This window comes from Notolabrus celidotus, chromosome 4 (genome assembly GCF_009762535.1).
Source record: "Notolabrus celidotus isolate fNotCel1 chromosome 4, fNotCel1.pri, whole genome shotgun sequence".
Lineage (NCBI taxonomy): Eukaryota > Metazoa > Chordata > Actinopteri > Labriformes > Labridae > Notolabrus > Notolabrus celidotus.
In genome coordinates, this window is record NC_048275.1 from 35,575,341 (window position 1) to 35,603,228 (window position 27,888).

At 40.0% G+C, this 27,888-nt stretch overlaps 1 protein-coding gene across 1 annotated transcript; it reads left to right on the plus strand.

The window, feature by feature from the left end:
* The first annotated feature begins 655 nt into the window (after positions 1–655).
* Positions 656–27,828, plus strand: inpp5f (inositol polyphosphate-5-phosphatase F). The gene is made up of 20 exons (XM_034682005.1): positions 656–1,131; positions 6,842–6,922; positions 8,421–8,557; positions 9,075–9,203; positions 9,362–9,529; positions 11,103–11,159; positions 12,269–12,467; positions 12,641–12,820; positions 13,011–13,078; positions 14,723–14,847; positions 14,945–15,022; positions 15,164–15,284; positions 18,380–18,508; positions 18,733–18,850; positions 18,962–19,160; positions 22,548–22,619; positions 22,704–22,777; positions 22,931–23,059; positions 23,141–23,228; positions 23,349–27,828. The coding sequence occupies exons 1-20, from the start codon at positions 1,035–1,037 to the stop codon at positions 24,487–24,489; spliced, it is 3,390 nt and encodes a 1,129-aa protein (XP_034537896.1). The 5' UTR covers positions 656–1,034; the 3' UTR covers positions 24,490–27,828.
* The last annotated feature ends 60 nt before the right edge of the window (positions 27,829–27,888 follow it).

The window sequence follows — 27,888 nt, forward strand, 5'->3', positions numbered from 1 at the left end:
TTATTCTTTACCGCAACTGATCATGGTACTATTCAATAGTACTATTCTCTTATATTCATACACTCATACTATATAACCATATTTATTTATTATAATGCTTAATCTGTCATAACCAAACCATACTTACACCATGTCAAACTGTCACTAATGAATCATTTTTAATACTGCCTGTAATTATTACCACTATTAAAACCATTTGTATATATCTTAAATCTGTATTCTTTTATTTATATATTTTTATTTTTACTTATTTAAACTTATTGTTGATTGTACTTATGTCTGGGTTGCTGCAACAACCGAATTTCCCCCCGGGATCAATAAAGTAATATCTTATCTTATCATATCTAAGAACTCGGATAGAAGTAAATTGATAAATGTTGTGCAACACTTTTATATGTATTTCTTTAATCTTATTTGATGTACATAAAGTAAGAAACACGCCCCCTGCCATCAGAATCAATCTATGGAATCAATGAAAAAGTTGTTCCAGGAAGCTTGTCTTGTTTATTATTACATTTTTTCATTTTTTAAATCAATACCATTCAGTGTTAATTAATGTTTAGCCCTCAGTGTGTCTTGTTATTGTAAATGATGTTCATTAAGTGAATTAAACCTTCAGGATCAGCCTTCATTACAGAGTGGAAATCTTGGTCCTGGTTCGCTCCAGTGATGACGCCACAGGTCACGTGGTGTTGTTTGTGGCAGGAAGCTGTCGGTTCAGTCTTGAACAGTTATTCCCTGGGACTCCTTCTCACTACGAGTATCTGCCTTCTCCGGGTTCATCATGGTAGTGGGAAGGGGCGTCTCCGTGTCTGGAAGGGACTTGGATCAGCAGGATGCGTGAAGGTGGAATAAACACGACAGGTCCGCTCCGGGCTGCTAGCATGCTGGCTGACTCGAGCTAGCTGGATGGCCTTTGGGAGAGAGCTCACCAGATCACCTAGCTTCTGTTGATCCTTCAGACGTGGACGCTGTTCGCTGTCACTTCCTGGCTTTCAGCTGGGTTCATATTTGGAGTAGCTTTAAGTCTAATAATGGAGCTGTTCCAGGCCAAGGATGAGTACATCCTGCAGAGCGGGGACTGCGCGCTGTGGTGCAGCCGGAAGGACGGGAGCATGACGGTCAGACCGGGTACGTAGACCACTGAATGGACGCTTCTTCTTCTCCAGGAGGAAGAGGAGGAAGAGGGGGGCATTTATCTACGAGTATAACATAGCAGATTAAAACACCAGAGGTTAATCCAGGTGGTGTTAGCAGGCATGATTTAAAATGAGGTGTTTCTGAAACCTTCATGCAGATATTAGTCATATCGGAAGTGAGGGTCACAGCACTCGCACAGCCACACACACACACACAAGCTGTCTGGTTCACTGCATTTGGAAATTGATGCTTAAATTAGGAGACATCACATTTCTTGTCTTAGTCCTTTAATTGCACAGTGATGTCTCAAACTAAAGCAACATTAGAGGGTTTTAAGATGCGTAAAAACAAACACAAGCAGCTCCCTTTTTAGTAAATGGTGTGATGACTCTTACTTGCATCTAAATGTCTCAAAAACAAAAGACATGCTGATTGATTTCCATCAGAACCAACCAGTCAAGGCAACAACTGTCATCAATGGATCAGCTGTGGAGACAGTGAATCAGGATAAATAGTTAGGCACAATTCTTGATGACAAACTGACTTTTAATGCAAACACTGATGCCATTAGCAAAAAGGCCAATCAGAGACTCTTTTTCTTAATTAAGGAAGCTGATGAGTTTTGATGTTGACAGATCACAAAATATGTGATTCATCTCTTGGTTTGGTATCCTCAGCACTTCTAAAGAAAAACACGTTATATCATCAAAGTCTGCCCAAAGATATTTGGCACTAATCTTAATGATCTTGTCCACCTTTACCAAGTGAGAGCCACTCAGAAGGCAAAGGCCATCCTCGAAGACCCTCACCAACCCCTTTATTCAGAGTTTAGACTCTTGCCAACAGGGAGGAGGTTCACTTATGGGAGGGCCAGATCAAACTGATATCTAAGATCATTTGTGTCCCCAGCTGTTGAGTTTTAAACAAACTGTAGGGTGTTGCCATTTCACATAGGACAGTGGTACCTTTGGTCAAATGTGCAGGAAAGATGATGTCTAAGAAACACAATGTGTAATGAAATGGTGCCTGATGCCTAAACATTCAGGACCCAGCATGTTAAAGATTGATTCATGTAACCTGAAACTTGGGCCCAGTTTTCACACACTTTGAATGTGAGGACTTGTGATGCTCCTGTTGTCTGTCTCAGCCTTGTGTTCGTCACACACTCACCACTGTGTTACATTTTTCAGTGTCATCACCAAATTATTATCACGAGCATGACTGTGCATGTGAGGACTGCAACACAGCTCCTAAAGTGATGATGCCCCCTACATGCTCATACCAAATCTAGGACATGACCCTCTTTAAATCCACCATGAATCATATCACTGATCCAACTCAGTATCTTTAAAGCAGTCATGTGAGGTGGACATTATAAGACATTACAGCTGAAACCATCAGTCTAAAATGTGTCTAAATACAGCCCAGGTTTTGCATATACCATAATTGTACCTCATGAGATCACATGTGAGTCATGTTACAGATGCTGTGTTGCTGCTAGTGGGCTTCTTTCACATGATAATAACACTCTGGGCTGTGAGGAATGCACTAAACTAAAAAGAAAAGTTGTGTTATTTATTGCCAAAAGGCTGTGCGTGTGATTCTCTGAGTCCGTTAAAGTTGTATGGCCGAGCAGCCATCCAGAACAGGGTTTTAGTTGCACAGCTGTTTCATTATTCAATTGGAAAAAGAGTTTCCAACCCTTACTGGTTTCCCTCTACAGTCACCTTTCATCTCACAGTGTGCTTTTTGTTTGCTTTCAACATAGTAAAACAAGTAATATGTAAATGCAGCGCTGCCTGACCACACATTGTAAAATACTCTGCACTGTATGCACAAGATAAGGACATCCTACTCTGACATACACTACTAGTCAAAAGTTTAGAAACACCTTCTCATTCAAGGGTTTGTATTTATTTTAATTACTTGAAATATTGTAGATTAATACTGAAGACATAAAACTATGAAAGAACCGTTTTGTTTGCTTTTAACTTAGTAAAACAAATAATATGTAAATGCGGCGCTGCCTGACCACACATTGTAAAATACTCTGCACTGTATGCACACAGTTAGGACATCCTACTCTGTTGTATCTGTCACAGCTGGTAGCTCATTTGTTTCGCTCATTTGGAAGCACCTTCTCATTCAAGGGTTTGTATTTATTGTAATTATTGTAAACACTGTAGATTAATACTGAAGACATCAAAACTATGAAAGAACATATATGGAATTATTGAATGAAGAAAAAAGTGTTAAACAAAGCAGAATCTGTTTTATATTTTAGATTCTGTAAAGTAGCCCCCTTTTTCCTTCATGACAGCTTTGCACACTCTTGGTATTCTCTCAGTCTGCTTCATGAAGTGGTCTCCTGGAATGGTTTCTAATTAACATGAGCCTTGTCAAGAGTTCATTTGTAGAATGACTTGCCTTCTTAATGTGTTTGAGACCATCAGTTGTGTTGTTCAGAGGTAGGGTTAGTACACAATGGATAGCCCTATTTGACTACTGTTGTAATCCAGATTATGGCCAAACCAGATTATTTCATAGTTCTGATGTCTTCAGTATTAATCTACAATGTTGGAAATAATTAAAATAAATAAAAACCATTGAATGAGAAGGTGTGTCCAAACGTTTGACTGGAAGTGTGTCTCACGTGAAAAGTCTAGAGAATAGAAGACATTTTTTTCTGCAAGTCATGCAGGGCTCTTGGCTAAAATACATAGAAGAATGGTTCATTGTGGTCTGTATTGGCTTTATTTATATCAAAGGCATGAAAATTATATCATGAAAACACTTCTGTTTCAACAGTTTCAACAATATCATCCCCTACACAAGTATCACACACACAAACATTCCCTGATTTGAATAAAAACGTACATTTAATTGATCAAAATTCAATAAGGTACATCATTTTACTGATGAGATTACAGGTCTAGACCTTACTCTATGTTCGATTATTAACAAAGACCCAACATCAAGACAGGATAAGATCCAGTCCCATCTTACAGACAGGACTCAGTCTGATCTCATCTTAATCCACCATGAGCAGAGCACTTTGCAGCATTTAGCAAGTTACAGTGGCAAGGACAAACTTCCTTTAACAGGCAGAAACCTCCAGCAGGACCAGACTCATGTTAGACACACATCTGCTGAGACCGAGTTGGAGAGAGGGATAGAGGGAGATGAAGGAAAAGAGAGATGATAGTGGTGAGACCGATAGTAGTAGTTGTAGCAGCTGGAGTCTGGCATGTCCACAGCAGCAGAGATCCAGAGGAACCTACGAGACAAGGGAGCTCAGGGACTCCAGAAAGGTCTATGGTTAGTAACTTTAATGGGACAGGAAGAGTTAAAGTAAGAGACAGGCAGAGAGAGGGAAAGACAGGATCCCAGTGTCAGATCCCGACAGTCCAGGCCTATAGCAGCATAACTAAGAGCTGGTCATTCTTTTTTTTTTTTTTCAGTTGCGCCCACATTTCTGTTTTTCCACTTATCATTCCAGTTTTCCTTTGAGTCACAGTTTGTGCCATTACTCTCTTATGTGAACTCTTCTTAACAAGACGATCTGATCTGGTTGATCCCTGATGGCTACAGTTTGATTAAAAGTTGATTCATCAAATAAAGAACAAATTGATTCGGTACGACTCAGTCCAATTCAGTTCACCTCAGTTCAATATAAACTAATAATCTTAATACTCAAAATAACATCCTTGTGTTGATTACATCTCCAAAAGCCTTGGGCCTTCTGCTGAAATGATCATAAATAAACTCTTTGTCACACACACACACCCATGCCCAGATGTCTCACTGTGACAGGCACAGTGGTGAGAAATATGAAAACTACACATCTACCTTCATGAACTTTGTAAAGCCCCGCTGTAGAAATAACAACAAAGTATTTTTATATTTATCAAGATGAGTCAAAGCAACTTTATTTATAACACACATTTAAAATAACCAGTGTGGGCCAAGGTGCTTTACAAGGTAGTAGATGAAGACGACAACAAACAACACAGAATATGATATAAAAGGTAATTCATTTATTGTCCAAGTAACAAAAATGATGACCAATCAAACAAAAGTGGATTGAAACAGATGACAGAGCTCATTGTGTCACAATCATAGACTGTAAATAAAAATGGACAGCGTTGCTCCGCCTCTTCCTGTTGTACGGATCTGAAGCCAAAAAATCCCTCTCCTGGGCGCCGCCATTGTGCAGCCAGAGCCTGTGAAGCCACTGTAATAAGCTCCGCCCTACAGCGTAGCATCATAAGACATAGTGTGTCCTTTGAAGTTTCCCTCTACGGCGGCTGTGAATCAAAGGAAACAGGAAGTAAAACCCCGTTTTTTAAACTCTAATAACTAACCAAAAAGAAACTTTTCAGAAAAAAGAGGCCTTGAACACAAAACAGTCAAATACTAACTACATATCACCACAGCATACGGATGTGAGAAACATTCGTACCACGTGTATTTATTTTTTAAAGTTTGACTGCTCCCCCATTCAAATGAATGGCACCAGGGGGCAGTCACACTGCTGAAAGCCTCACCACCAGCCACCGGAACCTCTCCCTTGGTCACAATCATAGACTGTAAAAAATATGGACGTAGGATCCGTGACGTCACCCATCTGTTTCTGAAGAGCTGTTTTGAGACCAATCGGCTGCGGCAGTCATATTGCTTCTGTCGAGCCAGTGTGACGTAAAGAGGCGGGCTTTGAGCCTCCTAGCCAACAGCTGCAGTGTTCCCACAGGCAGCTGTGCCTCTCATTGGAAGACTGGTAATCTCAATATCTTCAAAATTGCCGAATTAGAAAAAAATTCACCCCCCTCACAGTGAGAGGACATCGAGAAATTAGCTATTCAGACTACACTCATCTTTTGTACCAGGCTGTAAACATGTTTATTAATGCTGCAAAGATCGTCTTTTCCCATTCATGTGTATGTGACTTCCGGTACTTCCGGAGCCAGCCTCAAGCGGATCCTCGATGAACTGCAGCTTCTAACACTTCTGCATTGGACTCATATTTTTAGACCGGAGGTTGCCGCTTGGTCACAATAGACATGAAAGCAAGTCATTTGTTTAAGACTTAACATCCCTGATTTCAAACTTTACCTGGTGTTTTTAAAAGTAGATCAAGTTGGGGCACTGTTGGCCTAGCAGTCTAAGCGTGTGCCCCTTATACAGAGGCTATAATCCTCACTGCAGTGGTAGCAGTTTCGATTCCCGACCCCTGCCATTTACTGCATGTCCTCCCCAATTCTCTTCCCCCGTAATGTCCTGTCTCTCTCCAGCTGTCCTATCTAAAAAAGGCAAAAATGACCCAAAAATATATCAATTTAGGGCGCAGACTTGGCCTAATGGTTAAGTTGCACACCCATGTACGGTAGAGGGCGGCCCTGGTTTTAATCCAGTCTGTGGCTTCCTTCCCACATGTCATTCCCCCACTCTCTCCCAGTTTCCTTCACTATCCACTGTCCTACACTATCCACTGTCCTCTCCTCTATAAATAAAGGTGTAAAAGAAATATAACTTAAGAAAAAAATTCAGGACCATTTTTTCTATCAGACAACAATGAAACACTGTTGATTTAAGTCTTCAGGCCTTGTGGTTTGTAACACTTGGTGTTTGGTCTCGATGACATCTTGCCGAGGTTTCCTGGTGCTTCACTGTCCTCATGTTTCTCTTCCATTGATCATTTCAGCCACAGACCTTCTGTTAGCGTGGAATCCAGTGTGTTTGGGTTTGGTCGAAGGTGTCGTTGGAAAGATTCAGCTTCACACAGGTAAGTGGAGAATTCAAAACATTTCACTTTTTCACTGTAAGCATTTTGTTGTCCCGTGAGCAACCACCCACATTCCTGTTAATGCGTTATTCCTGAGAGTGCTACCAAATCATCAAGTATGATGTTTCTTACTTACACAAGGTGTAAAAAGTCAAACATTTTGTTGTATTGTGTGAAGTTATAAAGAGGAGTTTGCTTTGAGTAACAGTTCATTATAATCCTGATTTGTGTTGATGGCGTGCCACTCTGGGCCTCAGGGGGAAAAGTTTAGTACCCTTTGGCACTTCACATGGTCGGCTTCATTCATGCTCCGTAATGAATGATTTGCTCTTCATTTTAGTGTGTGTGTGTTAGGGTCAGACCATTTATTCTGCCAGTATTTTCACGTGTCTCACACGCATAAAGTCTAGAAAAAAGAAGACAATTTTTTCTGCAAGTCATGCATGGCTCTTGGCCAAAAGACATAGAAGAATGGTTTATTATGGTCTGTATTGGCTTTATTTATATCAAAGGCATGAAAAATATATTTAGAAAGCACATTTGTTTCAACAGTTTCAACAATATCATCCCCTACACCAGTGTAACACACAAAAACATTCCCTGATTTGAATAAAAACACACATATAATGGATCAAAATTCAATAAGGTACATCATTTTACTGATCAGATAACGTTTAGGGTGAGATAGCTTCCCTTGGTGCTCCTACAGAAAGGTACCAATGAAGTATATTATGGATCAGTTTTATCAATCTGTCAATCTTTATTTACAAAGCGGGAAATCCAAACAAATGTTCTCCTCAGACTCTTTCCAAACAGAGCAGGTCTAGACCGTACTCTATGTTCTATTATTAACAAAGACCCAACATCAAGACAGGATCAGATCCAGTCCCATCTTACAGACAGGACTCAGTCTGATCTCATCTTAATCCACCATGAGCAGAGCACTTTGCAGCATTTAGCAAGTTACAGTGGCAGGGACAAATTTCCTTTAACAGGCAGAAGCCTCCAGCAGGACCAGACTCATGTTAGACACACATCTGCTGAGACTGTGTTCGAGAGAGGGATAGAGGGAGATGAAGAGAGAGAGATAGAGAGTGGTGAGATAGATAGTAGTAGTTGCAGCAGCTGGAATCTGGCACGTCCACAGCAGCAGAGATCCAGAGGAAGGGAGCTCAGGGACTCCAGAAAGGTCTATGGTTAGGAACTTTAATGGGACAGGGAGAGTTAAAATAAGAGACAGGCGGAGAGAGGAGAGAGACAGGATCCCAGTGTCAGATCCCGGCAGTCTAAGCCTATAGCAGAATAACTAAGAGCTGGTCAAAGCCTGAGCCAGCTCTAACTATAAGCTTTATCAAAAAGGAAAGTTTGAAGCCGACTCTAAAAGCCATCAATTGTGTACCGTACCGAACTTCATTATTACATCTATAATCTGGTCTGCAGCTTCACATGTTCAGTTATGAAGGAACAAAGTCAGCGGTTTTCTTTGCCCTCTTTGCAGACCTTCCTCTGGGCCTTGTCTTGATTCGCCAGAAAGCACTGGTGGGCAATCTACCTGGCAACCACAAAGTCTTCAAGATCACCAAAATAACCGTCCTTCCTCTGTCTGATGAAGAGCCTCAGGAGCTTGAGCTGGAGGTAAGTTCACTTACACTGTAGTGGTGCATGATAATCAGTGCTAAGCTTGTTTTAATCTCTGATGGGATGGCAGTGATGTAGAGGATGTTGACTCACACATTTAGTTAGAATCAAATGCAGATGTATTAAGAGTGTTAAAGGTCACAAAGGAAATTGAGCGTTGCTTAGATTTCAGTTTTTCAGGAAAGCTCCATGGATGAGGAAACAGAATTTTATCAAGTGAGTAAATGTGAAGTGTCATGGCTGTTCCAGGATAAGACTTAAACCCCACCCTGTTGTGCATTGTTCTTATAGTGCAGATTAGTAATCCCAGTGTTCCTGTGCCTAGAACTCTTAAAGACCACGTAGCTGTACATTCATAAAAACGAGAAGTTTCCTCTTTTTGCCGTTTGTAATTTTGTCGAATGTGTCTTTTTGTTTCCTGTATTTTTTAGGAGGTAGTAAAAAACTTCTGCTTATTCACTCTTTAAGTAAATTCAAGTTGGTTATATAAGTGATATACATTCCTCTTTTTCAGCTCTGCAAGAAGCATCACTTTGGGATCGACAAACCAGAGAAACTGGGCCAGTCTCCTGATGACTCAAAGTTCTTGATGAAAACCTTTAGCCAAATCAAGTCTAACGTGGCCGTGCCCATCAAGAAAAAGGTACTTCTGTTGTGCTATCTTCCCTTATTGCACATATACTTTCTATCTTTGCTCTGTGAAGGCTTTGAGTTACACAAGATGTTGCTCTCTGCTGTGCTCTGTCAGCTTATTGTTCTCTTCTGCGTACCAGCCCAATTCAGTATTCCCCTTCCTTCCAGGTCAAGGAAAACAAGGAGAAGGAACGCCTGGAGAAAAGGCTGCTGGATGAGCTCTGCAAGATCTTCATGGACTCAGACTCCTTTTACTATAGCATGACCTACGACCTGACAAACAGTGCTCAGCGTCAGGGAGACTTGGCCAAGTCGAGCTTACCCCTCTGGAAACAGGTTTGCACAGAACCACATGTCATGGCTTGTTCACACTGAATCCCTGAACAGTGAGTGCCAGGCCTGTCATCTCTTGCTTTTCATAGACACGGCTCGTGTGCTGCTGCTGAGAAATTACAAATAAGGAGATTAAGAATTGCAAATGTTGCAGTAACAGCCAAGAATAACCAGGGCCGATGTTTGTGTCAAAGAAATAAGATTTCTAACTTAAAGCTAGGGTTCGTAGTCACGGAAAACTAGCATGAATTTGAATGTAGCATTTCCTCAGGAGTCCCTCCCCTCGGAGCTCCTCCAAAACAACTCCCCCCCTCACATGCATGAGCCCCACTGATTCACGACCATATGATGGTGACTGATTCAAAACCGGTCCTCAGCACGTCGGTTGTGTTTTGCACTATGTCAACTCATGTCTCACTCAGCGGTAAGAAAACACCAAAACATTCTCATAGTGAAAGTTAAAAACACAAACAAACATGAAATGTACGCTCTGCAGGAGGCGGGCAGAACGGCAGGACAGGATTTGATTGGTTTCATCATTTGGCTCCTGATGGCAGGGATTGGTTGGTGTTTTCCCAGGTTTACTCCGGCTGTAGATAGCAGCTTTTTTTACCTCTTTTTAAAGAACATATTATGTATTGATTACCATCAGGACATAAAGATCATTTTAACCAGTATAACAAAAAGTGGATCTAAATCTGACTACCAACCCCAGCTTTAAATAGAGAATTAAATCTGTCATATAATGAGATCAAGCATTTGTTTTTTATGGACATTACTAAAAGCAAATTCTAGTATAGAAAATAGAGCCTGCAGCAGCATATTGATGAACAGCACGAGCGGTCCATCAAGAGAGGAGTCGCACACTATTCAGGCACGCCGTGTGAACTTAAAGCTCTTTCAACTTGTTGCCTTCAAACTAGAGATGTAAATGTTTTTACAGTATTTTCCGTGATCGATCTTTGGAAATGTTAATGATCAATTATCGATTAATCATTAAAAAATAACGGAAATGTTTTTCATGTCAAAAATAATGCCAAATGCTTTTTTTCCCCTTGAATCAAATTTTCCTCATGACACAATGTATATAACTGACAGTATTGAATATCTATGGATCACATTGAGGTGTACAAAATGTTAAACATGCTGAATATCAACGTGTGGAGCAGGCTCATTATCTCTGCAGACATACAGTCATAAAGTGAAGGCTCAGACTTCAACAAGGGAACTGAACAGAAACATATTTCAGACTCACAGTGTCTGGTTTTCTGTCTACTCGTTCTTATTGAGTAAAATAAGCATGTGAACGTGGTCAGGTGTCAGTCGGGAGAGCAACCGGGTCATAATCAGTCCAGTGGCAGAGAAAAAGCGCTCATGGAGACGTAAAACACCTCCCTGATAGCTGAACTAAATATGAGACCACATGATGTTTGTTCCACGTGATAGAAACTCAAACAAAAAAATGTGTTCGAGGTAGTTCTTAACAATGAATTAATTGATATTCGTTTAATTGTTGACCTCCCTACTTCAAACCTTTGAATATATGACTGATTGAATTTTGTATTCTTTGTGAAAGGTGGATGACCGATTCTTCTGGAATAAACACATGATCCAGGACCTTATTGACCTTCAGGTACGTTTTTTCCCCCACGTGACTTGATTTGTTTCTTGTTTTAGCTTTGAATGGTACACTTCTTCAACAGATATGATTTCCAACAATTGTAACAATTTATGACTAAATCATTGAGCAGGACTTCACTTTGAAAGATTTGTTTGCCAAAACCAGATGCTGTTTTTTTGTGCAGATGAAATAAGTAGATCTACATAGCCCTGCTCCAATGCATGTAGCCTGATGAGTACCTTCTTCAAAATGCAACTACAGGTTGAAACAAAGCAAGCCCTGTGATTGGTCCGCTGTATTTCCTTCAATCATTGTACATTTCATCTCCTCCGATGTCTCCTCTCTGTTCTTCTTTGTAATAATTTCTGCATGATCAACGGCAACATTTATCAGCTCCAGTGTAACAGCTCATCCCACAGATGCTTAAATGTTTTGAGATTTAGGGAATTTGGGCTAGGGTAACCCGGGACTTCCACCGGATCCGTGTCCGGTCCGTCTCCGATCCGCTGCGGTCCGGCTGTGCAGAACCGCCGGACTGCTCCGTGCTGGAGTCATGTGACGGATCGGAGACAGACCGGACACGGATCTGGTGGAATTTGGCCGTTAGGATTGCTCCGTGCTCTGGTTCTGATGCTCACATGCCCAGTGTAGGGACTTTCAGTGGTGTACAGAGGCCAGAATCAACACCTTGATTGCTCTGTGGCTTCATAGCGCCTTACACAACAAACCGTGATGCTCTGTGCGTTCAACACCGAACCAAAATCAACTGTTTCAGCTCCAGTAGCTCTTCTGTTGGATTAGACCACACAAGCCAGCCTTTGCCACCCATGACCTTGATGCTAGTTTGCCTGTTTTCTCTCCCTGGACCACTTTTGGAAGCTGGAGACAAGTCAAGACCTGCAGGTTTGCAGATGCTCTGATGCTGTTATCTTTGCCGTCACAATTTTGCCCTCGTCAAAAACGCTGGGATCCTCACTCTTGCCCGTTTTGCACATGTTCATAAATAACAAAGCTTTATCAGAAGACTATGAAATCTACTCTTACTTATAAAGATCAATAATCAAACTCATTGTCATCTATTTTTTTGTTTTTTTCTTCTTCCTCTAACTTTGATCTTCCAGGTGCCAGAGGTAGACTTCTGGTTGACTCCGATCATTCAGGGCTTCGTGCAGATAGAAGAACTGGTGGTGAACTACAGTGATACGAACGATGATGAGCGAAGCAGCCCCGAGACCCCCCCACAAGAGGCTACCTGTGTCGATGACATCCACCCTCGCTTCACTGTGGCGCTAATCTCCAGACGAAGCCGGCACCGCGCAGGTAGGATCTTTTAGTTTAGAGAAGAGGATGTCTGAGTAAGCCAAGTGATTGAGTTAAACAGGGAATTTCCACAGATGGTTTAACTGGAACAGCTGCCAAAGTATCTCTGAATCAGCACATGAATGAGTCTAAAAGTGTTGTTGCTTTCTCTCTCTCTCTCTCTTATTCAAAAGGAATGCGGTACAAACGCAGAGGCGTGGATACTGATGGTCATGTGGCTAACTTTGTGGAGACGGAGCAGCTGATCCACGTGCACAGCCATACTCTGTCATTTGTGCAGATGCGTGGCTCTGTGCCAGTCTTCTGGAGCCAGGCAGGGTACCGCTACAACCCAAGACCACGCTTGGAGAAAGGTGAGGGGAGCTACATCACCTCACTATCAGTTTTTTGTCAGTTTTTATCAAATGACAGATTTTCATGGCTGTCTTTTGAAAACACTCCTTTGGATTTCAGATATCCCTCCCAGTGTATATGACCTTTTGATCCAAACTCAGTGATACTGTCTTTACTGAAACTTGTTTGCATATTTCTCTCATGTTGAAGGAGAGGAGGAGACCATGACATACTTTGCTGCTCACTTTGAAGAACAGCTTCAAATCTACAAAATGCTGGTGGGTTCCTCTCTCTGAGTGTTTGACTTGCTGTTGCACATGCATGCATTAGTAATATAAAGCTGATATTTGATTGAAAATAATGTAAAGACAACAAATCTAATGTTGAAACTCAATGTTTTAGAACCAAGGAGACCAGTTTCTGGAGTTCTGAAAGTTAAACGTTCTCTCACTCTTGTCTGATTAGGAATTTATAGAATAGCTTTGTAGTAGGGATGACATGATCGATTTTTGGAAATGTTAACAATAAATTATTGATTCATCCATAAAAAAACAGTTATTCTTATGTAAAAAACAATGCCAAACACCTTGTTTTCCCACTGAATTATATTTTCCACAGCGAAAAAATGCATATAACTGATGGTATTGAATACGGGTACAACATGTTAACAACATGTTTAAGGTGCTGACTATCAACAATCAGGCTCATAAAAATATTCTCCACGGACCTAGTCTTACAAAGCGGAGGCTCATAATACTAAGAGAAAAGCACTTCAGACTCACAGTGTCCAGTTTCTGTCTACTCGTTCTTATTGAGAGAAATAAACATGTGTATTCGGTCAGGAGTCAGCTGGGAGCGTAACCGGGTCAGAATCAGTCCAGCTGCAGAAAAGCCCAGACGGCTCTGATGTTGCTGGTCTGCAAACACAGCGAACTAGCAATTCCCACCAGTCTGTTTGCTCTGTATCCAAAGGTTAAAGTGTCCTGTTTAATGTTCTCAACCTTCGTGTCAGTGTCTTTGTTGGCAGCAGTTGCGTCTTGATCCTCTATAAAAAGCACTCGTGGAGACCTGACGCACTGCCACATCCGCCAGCTGAGCGTCTCTGCTGAGCTCAACACCTTTAACAGCTGATTCACATCGAAACATGCTTTAAACTTAAAACACCTCCCTGATAGCTGAGTGTAATATGAGACCACATGATGTTTGTCCCACGTGATAGAAAATTGAAAAAAAAAATGCGTGTTTCGAGTCATTTCTTAACAATCAATGAAATGATACTCGATTAATTGTTTACATCCTTACTGTGTAGTTTGGGTTTGTCATATTTTTGTGTCATGATGCACCAAATGTCACAAGTCAGGACTGCAGGCAGGCCAGTTCAGCACCTGGACTCTTCTACTACAGAGCCATGCTGTTGTAATACAAGCTGAACGTGGTTTGGCATCTTTTGTTGTAATATGGGAGGTCTTGCCTGAAAAAAAACATTGTTTTGAAATGTGTTGCTGGCATCAAATTTAAATGAGCGTATACTTTTCCATTAAAAAGTGACATATTTCAGTTTCAACATGTACTCAGTGCGAATATTTCCAATTCAATATCGTCTTCAAATGATTTGCAAACCATCAAAATTCTAAAACATTTTACACAGCCTCCTGACTAAAATGGAACTGGGGTTGTCCTACCTAGCATTACCTAGCTGTTGAGGTTCAGAGACAATAATCCATATATAAAGCTTGTGTGATATTTAGGCCTTGGAGAAACCTGAACTATTGAATGATTGCAAACTGTGTCAGCATTTTTCATTTGATTGAATGCTGTTAAAGTAATTTATGAAGTTCTCCTTCCTCTCACAATCTTCCACATACAAAGCCTTCATGGACTTAATGTTTTGCATAATGCTGACTCTTCATGTTCCTCCTCAGGTCATCGTTAACTTAGTGGATCAAAGTGGACGTGAGAAGATAATAGGCGACTCATTTCTGAAGCAAGTCCTGCTTTACAACAACCCCAACCTCACATATGTTTCCTTTGACTTCCATGAGCACTGGTAAGAGATGCACGTCCCTCAGCAGAGCAACATGTTTGTTCATGTAGTCTTGACAATGCTGTGCCTTCCCAATTTACTTAGTATATCCTGTTCTCAGTCGAGGTATGAAGTTTGAAAACGTGCAGATACTGACGGATGCCATCTCTGACATCATCACTGACATGAAGTGGGCCTGGTGAGTGTGTTTCAGTATTTCCTCAGTTTCAGAAAATGAAGATACCATTTATTAGCCATGGTGCATAGAGCTTCATTTGAATGTTTTTGAGACGTTTCTCCTCTGAATGAATCCTGTGATGAACGTGTTCTCCTCTGTCAGGGTGGATCAGGCTGGAGTCATCTGCAAACAGGAGGGGTTCTTCAGAATAAACTGTATGGACTGTCTGGACAGGACCAATGTGGTCCAGGCTGCTGTTGCTCGGGTGGTGATGGAACAACAGGTGTGCTTTGTGTCAAGTCTCGACCAAGGGAGAGACACTGACAATTATATCCCAAAATGTAAAACTTTTTATGTAGGTCTGCTGTGACATGTGTTAGACAGGTGCGACATCTATATGCAGCTCACTATTTGCTGCTTCACTGCCCTTTGAACTGAAAGGTACCTTTGTGCCTACGTTGCTTAAAAAACCTTGTCCTTTGGATTCAAGATTCAAAATACCGGTCTCCTTAGATCAGATCAGGCACATAAAATATATATTATATTAAATATTTCCCTTAAGCCCATTAAGTATTTAAAAAAGTGCAATAATCTAATTGTTCTTAAAGGTGACATATCACGCTTTTTTCATCAATATATATTGGTCTAAGAGGTCTCCAAAACATGTCTTTAAAGTTTATGCTCAAAAAACCACTTTGAAATCAGATTTTTGTCTGCCTGAAAAACCCTCTTCTACAGCCCTGCTCAGAACACTCTGTTTTCCCTCTGACCACGCCCCCTCAGGAAGTGGATGTGCCCTCGGCTCTCCAGCACGTTGATCTAATGTTTACATGTTGGCTGAATATACACGGCTGCTCAGAGATCACATTACTTCATCTGATCCAGAATCTGATCCTGACGGAGAGGTGCCTGTAGCAGGACCTTCCTGAACGATTGGTCATAGATTTAGTGTTTCTTGTTGTTTTATTTATCAGTATGTAGACGTGTGTCTTGGTGCACAGCTACGAACATGTAGCTATGTGGCTATGCTAACTAGCGCTAGCACTTATCCATGATAAATAAAAATCATCCACAAGATCTTCAAATCTGCAGACGTGGGGAGTAAAACCGACCTCTACCAGAAAGGCAGCACGACCTTTCTGAAGGATTAGTCACATATTTAGTGTTTCTTGTGTGTCTTGGTACACAGCTACAGCTATGAAGATGTAGCTATGTGGCTATGCTAATTAGCGCTAGCACTTATCCATGACAAATAAAAATCATCCACTAGATCTTCAAATCTGCAGACGTGGGGAGTAAAACCGACCTCTGCCAGAAAGGCAGCGGGACTTTTTCTGAAGGATTGGTCACAGATTCTGTGTTTCTTGTTGTTTTATTTGTCAGTATGTCGACGTGTGTCTTGGTACACAGCTACAGCTACGCTATGTAGCTATGCTAACTAGCGCTAGCACTTATCAATGATAAATACAAATCATCCACTAGATCTTCAAATCTGCAGACGTGGGGAGTAAAACCGACCTTTGTGTTTATTAAGACAGCCTACAACAGCATGCCTCCCTCCTAAGCTCCTTGTTAGCACACATTTGTGCAGGTAATGAAAAACGGAGGGGGGATTCAGTATTATTTTATACAGTCTATGGGCTGAACAAGCTCCGAGCTCTGACTCCGTGACAGACCGGATATGGTTGTTACGTAACAAAAACACGGAAGTCTGAAACGGCTCGTTTCACACACATTTACAGAAAGGTGGAGAAATCAGAACAGGGGCAGAATGGATTTTTTTCATTCTCGGGGGGTTTGTAGACATGCCGGGGACACATAATTCAGGTAGAGAACCATTAAAAAGTCGATTTTGCATGATATGTCACCTTTAAAGGAAAATATAAACGTAATGATTAAGGTACATTTTACATCCTGCAGCAAATATATAAACTATGATGCTCATGGCAGCACAAATCAGATTTTGCCTTTAGCATCGTATTAAAGGGTTAAGAGTGAGGAAGCTTCGCTCAAGGTTTTCATCCTGGTCCCCTTACTGTTTACCTTGACTCAATGTATGCAGCTGATTGTTGACTATACATATGGCAAATCAATAGAGCTGAAGGCACACAAACTGTAAACCTAATCTCTGATGATCAGTGTTGTGCAAATTCACACAAAAAAATAACTTGTTCAAAGTTCAGTTCATACAGTCTAAAAAAAGGAACTACTTCATAAAAAAAAATCTATATTCTCTTTCAGTAGAGCCTCCTATACTTCAGTCTCCAGCCCTCATTTACTGAACTCCATGAGTTTCTGTGTTCTACTGTAGAATTATAGACATGTGTGAAGTGTAAAAGACAAGAAAATCTGCAGCTATGAAAACTTAGAAACACACATCTAACTCTATAATATTTGGCTAAAAGATCCGGCTTTAATGCCCCGATACACGGGGAGCATCCCCTAAAGTAGAGGAGCTGAGGGAAAAGAAACACTGAACAAACACTAAAGTGAACCAGACGAGCCTGTTGGGGTCTGTCCTGATTCTTTCATGAAACTCCTTCAAATGTTCAAACAGCTGCTTCACAGGTACCACTCACTACGTCTGGATTACTAGACACATAAGCCATGCTGAATGCCTGCCTGGTGCAGTAAACCTGACTTTGGCTACAGTAAACAGTAACTGATATGATAAGATGTACTGTATTGATCCCCCATTGGGAGAAATTATTTTGTTCTAGCAGTTTACAACACGGGACAGGGGAATACAACAATTGTACTTACATAGTTAAAAATATGATGATGATAATAATGATAAAGGTAAAAATAAAATAAAATATAATAAATTAAAATAAAATAAGATAAAAATAAAATAAATAACTGTCGGTAACTCTTGATACTTCTCGCATGCTGCTGGAGTGTGAGTGGTCGTTCTCTGCCTCTGGAGTGAAGGATGTTCACCATCCTGTTCATGAGCTGCAAACTGAGCGCTTCAGTTCATGTTCACTAAAATATGAGCGTGTTCAATGTATGTGTTTATTGTATTAGTTCATGCACAACCCTACTGATGACCTTAGCAACTTTAAAACTATTAATAGCTAATTGTCATTAGATACTAGTAGATCACATGGGCTCTGATGATCTTTAGTTTCTTTGTTCCAAAGAGGAAAAAAAACTAGTTTCACAAAGTAACACTGAAAATGTTTGACAGAAAGTGAGGTAGCATTTATTTAATACAATTCAAAACAAACTTTGCAAATCATGTTACAGTCCAAAACTTTGATTGTAATGCCAGTTCACCTTGTGTCTGACCTTTCTGACTGATGGAGGGTAAACTGAATATGAAGGTGCAGTTTTGTGATATTGCTGTGGACAAAACGGTCTTCTTTCTTCATGCAGCTGAAAAAGCTAGGAGTGATGCCTCCAGAGCAGCTTCTGCCTCCCAAATGCTACAAAATCCATCAGGTCATGTGGGCCAATAATGGAGACACCATCAGCAGACAGTATGCAGGCACAGCAGCACTCAAGGTAACATGTTTGTCTTTACAGGAAAGTGTGTTATATTCTAGACCCAGGTGTTAGAGGGATAGTTTTTAAGTTATGTGGACATGAGCTTCTCCAACAGCAAAACTCATGGATTTATTTTGTATTTTATTTTACACATTGGGATGTGAAATATAGGTTGTGTATAATAGTTGAAATGTAACTGAAAATGCACATTTAACAGACACATTAACAAACATCTATTTCAGGGAGATTTCACCAGGACAGGGGAGAGGAAACTGGCTGGTGTAATGAAGGACGGTGTGAACTCAGCCAACCGCTACTATCTGAACCGCTTTAGGGATGCTTACAGACAAGCAGTCATTGGTATGGACAACTGATAGATACTATGGCAGTAGAGCATGTGTATATATGCTTTTGTTATCCCTGTTTGAGCTCCTTGAATGACTCTTCTTAACCCTCTTCCTTGCCTTGCAGACCTTATGATGGGCATACCAGTGACAGAAGACTTGTATTCCATCTTTAGTAAAGAGAAGGAACATGAAGAGAAAGAGAAGGAAAGTCAGAGGGGGGCACAGGAACAGGTCAGCCTCCTGCTGCAGACCTATATGCAGCTCCTGCTGCCTGATGATGAGAAGTTTCATGGAGGATGGGCCCTCATTAACTGTGATCTCAGGTTAGTGTCAAGCTGCCGTATCTTGTCATGGATCATTTTGTGTTGACACACGAAACGAGTAACAATATCCAACAACATTAAAGTGCCATTATATCCTTAAAATGTGCAGTACCTCTACTACTGCTACTACTATTACTACAACTATTCCTACTTTTATTTGTATGGATACTACTATTACCACTACTACTACTATTACTTCTATTACTATAACTATTAATACCACAACTACTACTACTACTACAATTTTAACTACTACCCACTATTACTATTACTACTACTACTACTGTTTCTACTACTATTATTACTACTACAACTACTATTATTACTAGAAGTACTACAACTACGACGACTACTGTGGCAACTACTACTACTAAAACTACTATTTTTAATACTACAAGAACTATTACTACCACTACTATTACATATACTATTGTAACTACTGATACTACTACTACTACTACTGGTACTACTACAATTATAACTTCTACTACTATTACTACTATTACAACTATTATTATTACTACCACTACAGCTATTACTAATTCTACTGTTACAACTACTATTATTACTACTGCTATAACTATTACAACCACTACTACTATTACTACTATTATTATTGCTGCTAATACTACTGTTACGACTACTACTATTATTACTACTACTTCTACTATTACTTCTACTACTACTATAACTATTACAACCACTACTGCTATTATTACTACTAACACTACTACTACTTCTGTTACTACTAGGACTACTACTATTATTTATACTACTTAAACTACAACTATTACATCCACTACTACTACCTCTATTACTCCTACTACTTTTACTACAGCTATTCCTACTATTACTACTACTGTTACTAAAACTATAACTACTACTTTTACTGCTAGTACTATTGATACTACTACTATAACTATTACAACCACTCATATTACTACTATTGTTACTAAAACTATTTCTACTACTTTTACTAATACTGTAACTATTATAACTACTGCTACTATCACTTCTTCTAGTATTATTACTACTACTACTACTACTACTACTATTTCTACTAATACTATTATTTCTACTACCACTTTTAATACTATTATAACTAGTACTTCTACTACTAATTCCAATAATGTTATTACTTATATTGCTACTACTACTATTGCTATTATTACTACTACTACTCAACAGTTTATAAATATATAGATATATAAAAATAGTGTCATAGATTCAATGGTTTGTAGTGCTTCCATGGTAACAGTAATTTTATTAGGCTACATGATCATCCAAGTAACATTTGACTTCACATTTTCATTCCTGCTAAAGTCTTCATATTAGCGTGCTTTACAGTTATCATTCACATTTAACACAACATTTTTATTTACAGTTAAGTTATAGAATTAGCATTTTGTACTCTCACAATAAATTCAGAATAATTATAAAACTATCCGCCTCATTATTTCCAATGCAGTGTATCAAAAAACACTTTTGCAACATTGTCAACAAGTCTGTGTCTGTGCTAAAGCTGTTCTAAACACTCAGACTTTAAGGTGTAGCTAACAGCTGTCATCTGTTGGCATGTTGCTAAATGAACTAAATATCTCCTTCCATTTGACTGAGCAGTTCTGTGTCTGATCAATAACACTCTGGTTTTCTGACACACTACTTGCTCTGTAAATGAGAAACAATGGCCTCAGACTGAACCATGCATTATTCAAGCCAACTAACACATCACCTCAGGAGCAGTAAAGGAAAGCTGTAATTTGATCATCTGTTTATAGCTCAGCCTTTTGGCTAGAACTGCAGTCTGCACCTTTTAATCATTGTTTTATTTCATCCTTTAATTAAATAACATTACTCTAGACTTTGTTCAAACTGGCATCGACTTAATAATGAAATACAACTGAAGTCGAGTTTACAGCACCCTGCAGGCATTCAGCTTGGCTTATGCTAATAGCAATTCAGAAGTGGTGCGGATGAAGCCGCCTCTTGTGAACATCTGAAGGAGATTTATGAACGAATCAGGACAGACTCCACTGAGCTAAAAACCACCCGTCTGTACAGAGAGGCACATAAGCAGGTTGTCCCTGTGTGTTTTGGTGTTGAGGTCAGAACCTTAAGCCAAACAGTCAGCCAACATATTAAAGTAATAAATGTTGTTATATAGATTTTTTTTTCCCTATGTTAATTGGTATTTTCATTTTTTCTAGAACAGTATAGTAATTTATTTTGTTTATGAAATGTCAATGATTGAGGGTAAAAATAATATAGGTTCAGCTAAAAATGATGAATGCATGGTAGTTCATTTTTGGACCATGAATTTTGTTTAACATTTAAAATAATGAACTATAAACATGAACTGATTTACTATTATTATTCAGTTACTATTTCTACTACTACAACTAAGATTACTACTACTGTTACAACTACTATTATCACTACTACTAAAACTATGATGACTACTACTGTTACAACTACTACTACTGGTACTACTACTACTAAAACTCAACTCAACTTTATTTATATAGCACCTTTCATATATAAAAACATGCAGCCCAAAGTGTTTCACAAAATAACAGAGACAGAAAACAGCAGCAATGGTAAAATTATAAAAGGCATGATTATAAATTGAAAATTTTTTTAAATTTAATTAAAATAAAAACTACTATTATTATTATTATTATTACTACTACTACTGCTGTTACAACTACTATTATTACTACTTCTACTATTACTTCAACTATTACTACTACTACTATTATTATTACTACTACAACTACTACTATTTCTATTACAACTACTATTATTACTACTTCTACTACTACTACTTTAACTATTACTACTACTACTACTGTTACTACTACTATTATTATTACTACTACTACAACTACTTCTACTACTACTGTTACAACTACTATTATTACTACTTCTACTACTACTACTTCAACTATTACTACTACTACTACTAATGTTACTACTACTATTATTATTACTACTACTACTACAACTACTTCTACTACACTGTTACAACTACTATTATTACTACTTTTACTACTACTTTAATTATAACAACCACTACTACTAGTATTACTACTACTGCTACTACTATTATAACCACTACAACTTATTCTATTACTACTATTACTACTACTGTTACTACAAGGCTACTATTATTACTAGTACTGTTACTACTTCTACTACTTCTGCTACTTCTGCTACTACTATTATTACTACTACTGTTACTACTTCTACTACTTCTACTACTACTATTATTACTACTACCACATAATGCTGGCTATGGTACAATATGTTGTACCAATTGTATTGAATGGTAGCTGTTGTTTTGTAAAACCATGTTAACAGTAGAATTTCTCTATCTTTTCCCTCTAGCCTTGTTGATTCTTCAAGCAAAGACGTTGATGTACTGCTCCTACTGTCTGAAAAAGCCTATTACATCGCCTAGTGAGTCTGACTCTACACATGCAAAAATCTTCTTTTAGAAATTGCAATCAAAGATTAACTGTTTGCATTTTCTTTTTTTTGCAGCTACGATGAAGAAGCAGATAAAGTCAACCAATACCAACGCCTCAATTTAGAGGGTTTGGAAAAGATTGAAATCGGTAAAAAGTTCAAAACCAAGGATGTGACGGTTCTTGCACACTTAACCCAGCACTTCCTCAGTTACCTTTTGGCAATATTTCTGCAAAGTATGTCTCATGCAAGGAAAACAAATCCCTGAAAATGGACGTTCTAATTTGTGTTTCCTCACGCAGGTCCAGAGCCTACACTGTTTGGGAAGCCAAAGTTCTGCTGTATGCGTCTGCATTACAAGAGTGAAGACACGAGTAGATACTTTCACACACTGAGAGCAGTAACTCGAAACCCTGAGGATGATGGAAAAGGTAGTCTGACATTCTTTGTGCATAAACCATTTACTGTTTACTGGAATGACATGCATTACCTTACACTGTGATTTATTTCAGACACATTACAATGCATAGCTGAGATGCTTCGCATAACTAAACAGTCCACCGGGTCGGACCTGGATGTGGTGGAAAAGAAGCTTGAGAGGTGAGTCCTTATATGTCTTCTGTTTGATACTGAACATTAATTATTTAAAAGTTCTGTTTGCACCTCTAACCAGTGTTAATATCTTTTGGTAGCATAGTAATGTTATCATCTGTGTTCCAGGCGACAGTGCAAACCCCCTGAAGACATGATGGCCATCCAAAACAAACCTGCTGTCCAGGGGAGCTCTGGTTTGGCTCAGGGCAAGAGTTTCCTTCTAGACAAGTTCTCTTCTCTCAATCAGAAAGTGAAACAGACCAAAACAAATGTAAACATCGGCCAGTTCAAGCCCCTCGGAAAGCTGGGGAACTTCTCTAAACCGGATGTTAAAGTCAATTTCCTCAAGCCTACTATGCATGTCAACCTTTGGAAATCTGACAGCAGCTTGGAGACAGGCGAGAACAACCCTGGAGCAGGATGCCTGAAGAATATTGGAGATGAGAACTCGGAAATATCAGACGACTCTGACTCTTATATTTCTGATACGGAGCAACCATGTTCTGGGTCTTTGGAAAACATGGACTATGTGCTGCCTAGTTGTGGCATTGTAGCATCAAACCCCAGACTAGGGAGTCGCTCCCAGTCCATTGGCAGCGTGGAGCTGAACATCCCCTCCATGATACGTGTCACCGGGTGTGACGGGAAGCTGGAGAGCCCCTCTGAAGCCAGCAATGACAAGTCCCCAGGGTCTGCCTCAGTGGCTGAAGAAGCCATCCTGATTGACTTTGGTACCTCCATCGATGCCTACTGCCATCAGTTTGTCCAGGACGCACAGACAAAACCTGTTGAGGTGTTTGGAGAGCAACCTCAACCTGCTGCCCTCCCCCTCAACCCCGTGCAGAATAAGACCTCTGCAGACTCAGACAAGCAGTCCAGCTCTGAGCAGCCTGAGGAGCCCCTGCTCCCCAGGCCATCCCAGCTTGATGTCGAGTTCATTACTTCCAGTTCCAACCTCCTCACTGTCCAGAAACCCAGCTCTGCAGCCTCAGGTGGTTCGCAGAGGAGTCTGGGTTCACATATGGAGGGCAGCCAAGGTCCCTCACCTGCTGACAGCAATTGCAGCCGAGTAGTGTCCCCGTTCGCCAAGATCAAGAGCTCAATGGTTCAGGTGGCCAGTCTCACCCAGGCTGGACTTACACAAGGCATCAACTTTGCTGTGGCAAAAGTACAGAAGAGTCCAGAACCAGATACTGTCAATGAAGCCCAGGAGAATGAACTGAAGGCAATGTTTACACAGTGCCAGACTCGGATTATTCAGATTTAATGGTTCCTTTGTAGCAAGATTTTGTAGTAATATACCGTGTAGGAGAGTCCTATTTGGTAGCAGTAGCTTCAGCTTGCACATAGCATCTCTACTCAGCCAACAAACGCCCTCTGAAACTACCCCCCGATTAAACCTGCTCTCACATCTCGTACAGTACCTGCAGATGTACAGTGAAGGTCCACGTGACAGCGGCTATGTTTACATGCACATTATAATTGATTGCCCGGTCGATTGATTTCACATAAAGGAAGTGTTAATCATATCCTTCTCAGACTGATTCATCTCTTTTATAGTTCAGTCGTTCACGCTGAGGTGTCTTGTGACCGATATATTCCAGCCCTTTAAAGACTGCAGTAACGTGGGATCCAAATGTGTCAGAGTAACAGAGTTTTAGAGCCTATACTGCATTTATAACAGAGAGTGGTAATTTTTTAAGTATCTGAATCATCTTTTATAATTCACATTGACCTGTGAGAACCTTTCATTTACATGGACATTCAAATCCTACATCACAACAGAAGCATACGAGAACTAACGTAAGAGTCATGACAGTTTTGAAGAACTCTTATGCACAGAGTGGTGTGCAGATTATTCTCGTGCGTGTAAACATTACCTCCCTTTCTGTCTGAGAAGATAATTACTGTGCTAGCATGTGAGGTTTAAGGTGCCGTGTCCACTAACGCCGTTTTCTGCGCTGGTAGCGTCTATTTTCTGTTCAAACCATAGACTGTATAAATAATGGACATAGTATCCGTGACGTCACCCATCTGTTTCTGAAGCGCTGTTTTGAGGCCAATCGTCGGCAGGAACCATATTGCTTCTGTTGAGTGATTGTGACGTAAAGAGGCGGGCTTTGAGCCTCCTAGCCAACAGCTACAGTGTTCCTGCCTGTCAATCAAGTCAGCTGGGCCTCTCATTGGAAGACTAGTAATCTAAATATCTTCAAAATTGCCACGTTACAAAAAAATTAACCCCCCGTACAGTGTGTGCCGATCAAGAAATGATCTATCCAGACTACACTCGTCTTTTGAACCAGACTGTAAACATGTTTATTTCTGCTGTAAAGATCGGCTTTTTTGAATTGGTGTGTATGTGGTTTTGGGTACTTCAGGAGCCAGCCTCAAGCGGACACTCGAAAAACTGCAGGTTTTAACACTTCCAAATTGGACAATTGGATATTTCTAGACCGGAGGTTGCCGCTTGATTCAAACCCAATGTGATTCAGCGTCCTCGCCGATTTCTGTCTCTGCGTTCTCTGTTGAAAACGGTTCAACATTTGGAACACTGCCACTCATCGATGTCACTTCTTGATCACCGACCAATCAGAATCAAGAAGGGGCGGGACTTCTGACATCAGCTTTGTCAACAAAAATAGCAGAGGTCCTTCCGGAGGAGAAAAGTTGTCATTTTTCCAAGGTACAATTTCTGAGTTTAGATCTGCTGGTGATGCTCTGACACGATTTATATCGATTGATTTTACAGTTTCTATTTAAAATGCATCGATTGAAAGCAAATATGAAGCAAACTGAGCATTTTAAAGCAGACCTAGCAGAGAAGCGGAGGTGCCGCGGGACTACTATCGTAAGCTAGCAACAGTAAATGCTGGAGAGAAGCTGTCTGACATTGAGGTTGTGCAAAAAACAGCGTTAGTGGACACGGCACCTTTATTAAGTAACAACTGATATAAACACGTCAGAGACCTGAGCTGCATGTTTCAAAGATCAACTCTGAATCTATCACATGCCGTGCTGTACGTGCAGGTCACTTGATTGGCGTTTGTGATAAGCCTTATGTTGCATCTGTTCTGACCAAATCTCTGATAATTCCAAACGTCTGCATTAACCGTTAATTTGCATTGCTGTTAGAAACAAGCAGGACGACATACTGCGTGTAGTCACCCCATGTAATATCAATATTTCCAAGTGTAACTTAAAGTCACAGCTCTAGAAATGACTCCTGGAGACCTTTGTGATGACCTGTATACTGACTGTGTCTGTTTCCAGAGTCCAGACTTTCCTTTACCTTCTTGCATTAATGCTAAGATAACATGTTCAAAGACCTGTGCGTTGTGTCGTGAAAAGAACCAGCAGCGTCACCGTTAACACCAGAAAACTCCTGGTTCGAGTTGTATTTGAAATATATGTGTTTAAATAATATGATTATTCTGCTCATGGTTTTACTCCAATGATGATTCTTTTTATTCAAGTCGTCAGCCAGTGTTGTACTTGTACTGTAGTTTGACAAAGGCAGAAGAGTAGCATACAGTAGGTATATGCAATTACATTGTCTGAGGTTATATGAGGAGTACTGATGCTTTATGCACTCCTGGAACTGAAAGCATTTGCCTTAACGGGGAACTGAGATTGGATTATGTTCATCAGGTATTTATGGCAGAATCTACCTTATAAGTCCATTTTAACAGGTTACATTTGGTGTACTGTATAGACAATGATATTCAGGGTTTACCGTGTTTTTCTTGGGATATTTAATGTACCGCAGCTTACATTATTCTCTATGTTCTCCATTATCAACCAAGTAATCAATTTTACAACTGTCATTTTTGATATTTATGTATGATAGTGCTAAACCGTATGGATATGTGAGTTTGTGTTAGAGCACCCCTGTATTTAGTCACTCCACTGCTTCCTGTGCTGGTGACGGTGTATAAGAAATACTGATGTGCTTTGCGTAGAATTCAAATCCCAAAATAAATCTCACTCACCTCATGTAAGGTTTAATATTGTGTTTGAACATGATGTTGTGACGCTGCACTGTCTGCCTGTTGACCCAGGTGATGCTGAGTGTGGTGATAGCTGTCAACATTTATTTTCAAACCTCCTGAAGAGCTGCAGACGCTGATCTCCAGCAGAGTTAATACTGATGTCCGTATTAAACCTGATCCTCAACATTACTGACTGACAACACAACACTAGTGTGGCATCTGATTGGATATGCAAATGCCTCGTTCTGTTGTAGATTTTTTTTTCTCCTTCCTGTTTCACACAAAGTGCTTTTTTCAGCCACCTCTTAAAATAGACGTGTGTGTGGGTGGTTGTCCTTCCCTCCCATTGGTTCCAGACCATGACAAATCTTCAGAATCAGCAAATATTTCAATGTCAGAGGACATTATTCAAGCGTTTGCACCATTCCTGCTCATATTTTCATCTTACCAACTAACTGTTGTTTTTGTTTTACACTACACCATGTAAAACAATGAGGTTTTATTCATTGTTTATTAAAGTATCCTTTTTACTCATCGTCCTCTGTGTGTGTTACCTGGTAAAGTGCACTGGACATTTTAGAAGAATAGAAGTATATGAATAAAAAACTGTTGCTTGAGGTTGACTTTTTTTTTTCACCCCGACACCCAGAAAACTACAACCACACTCCAATCAGAGC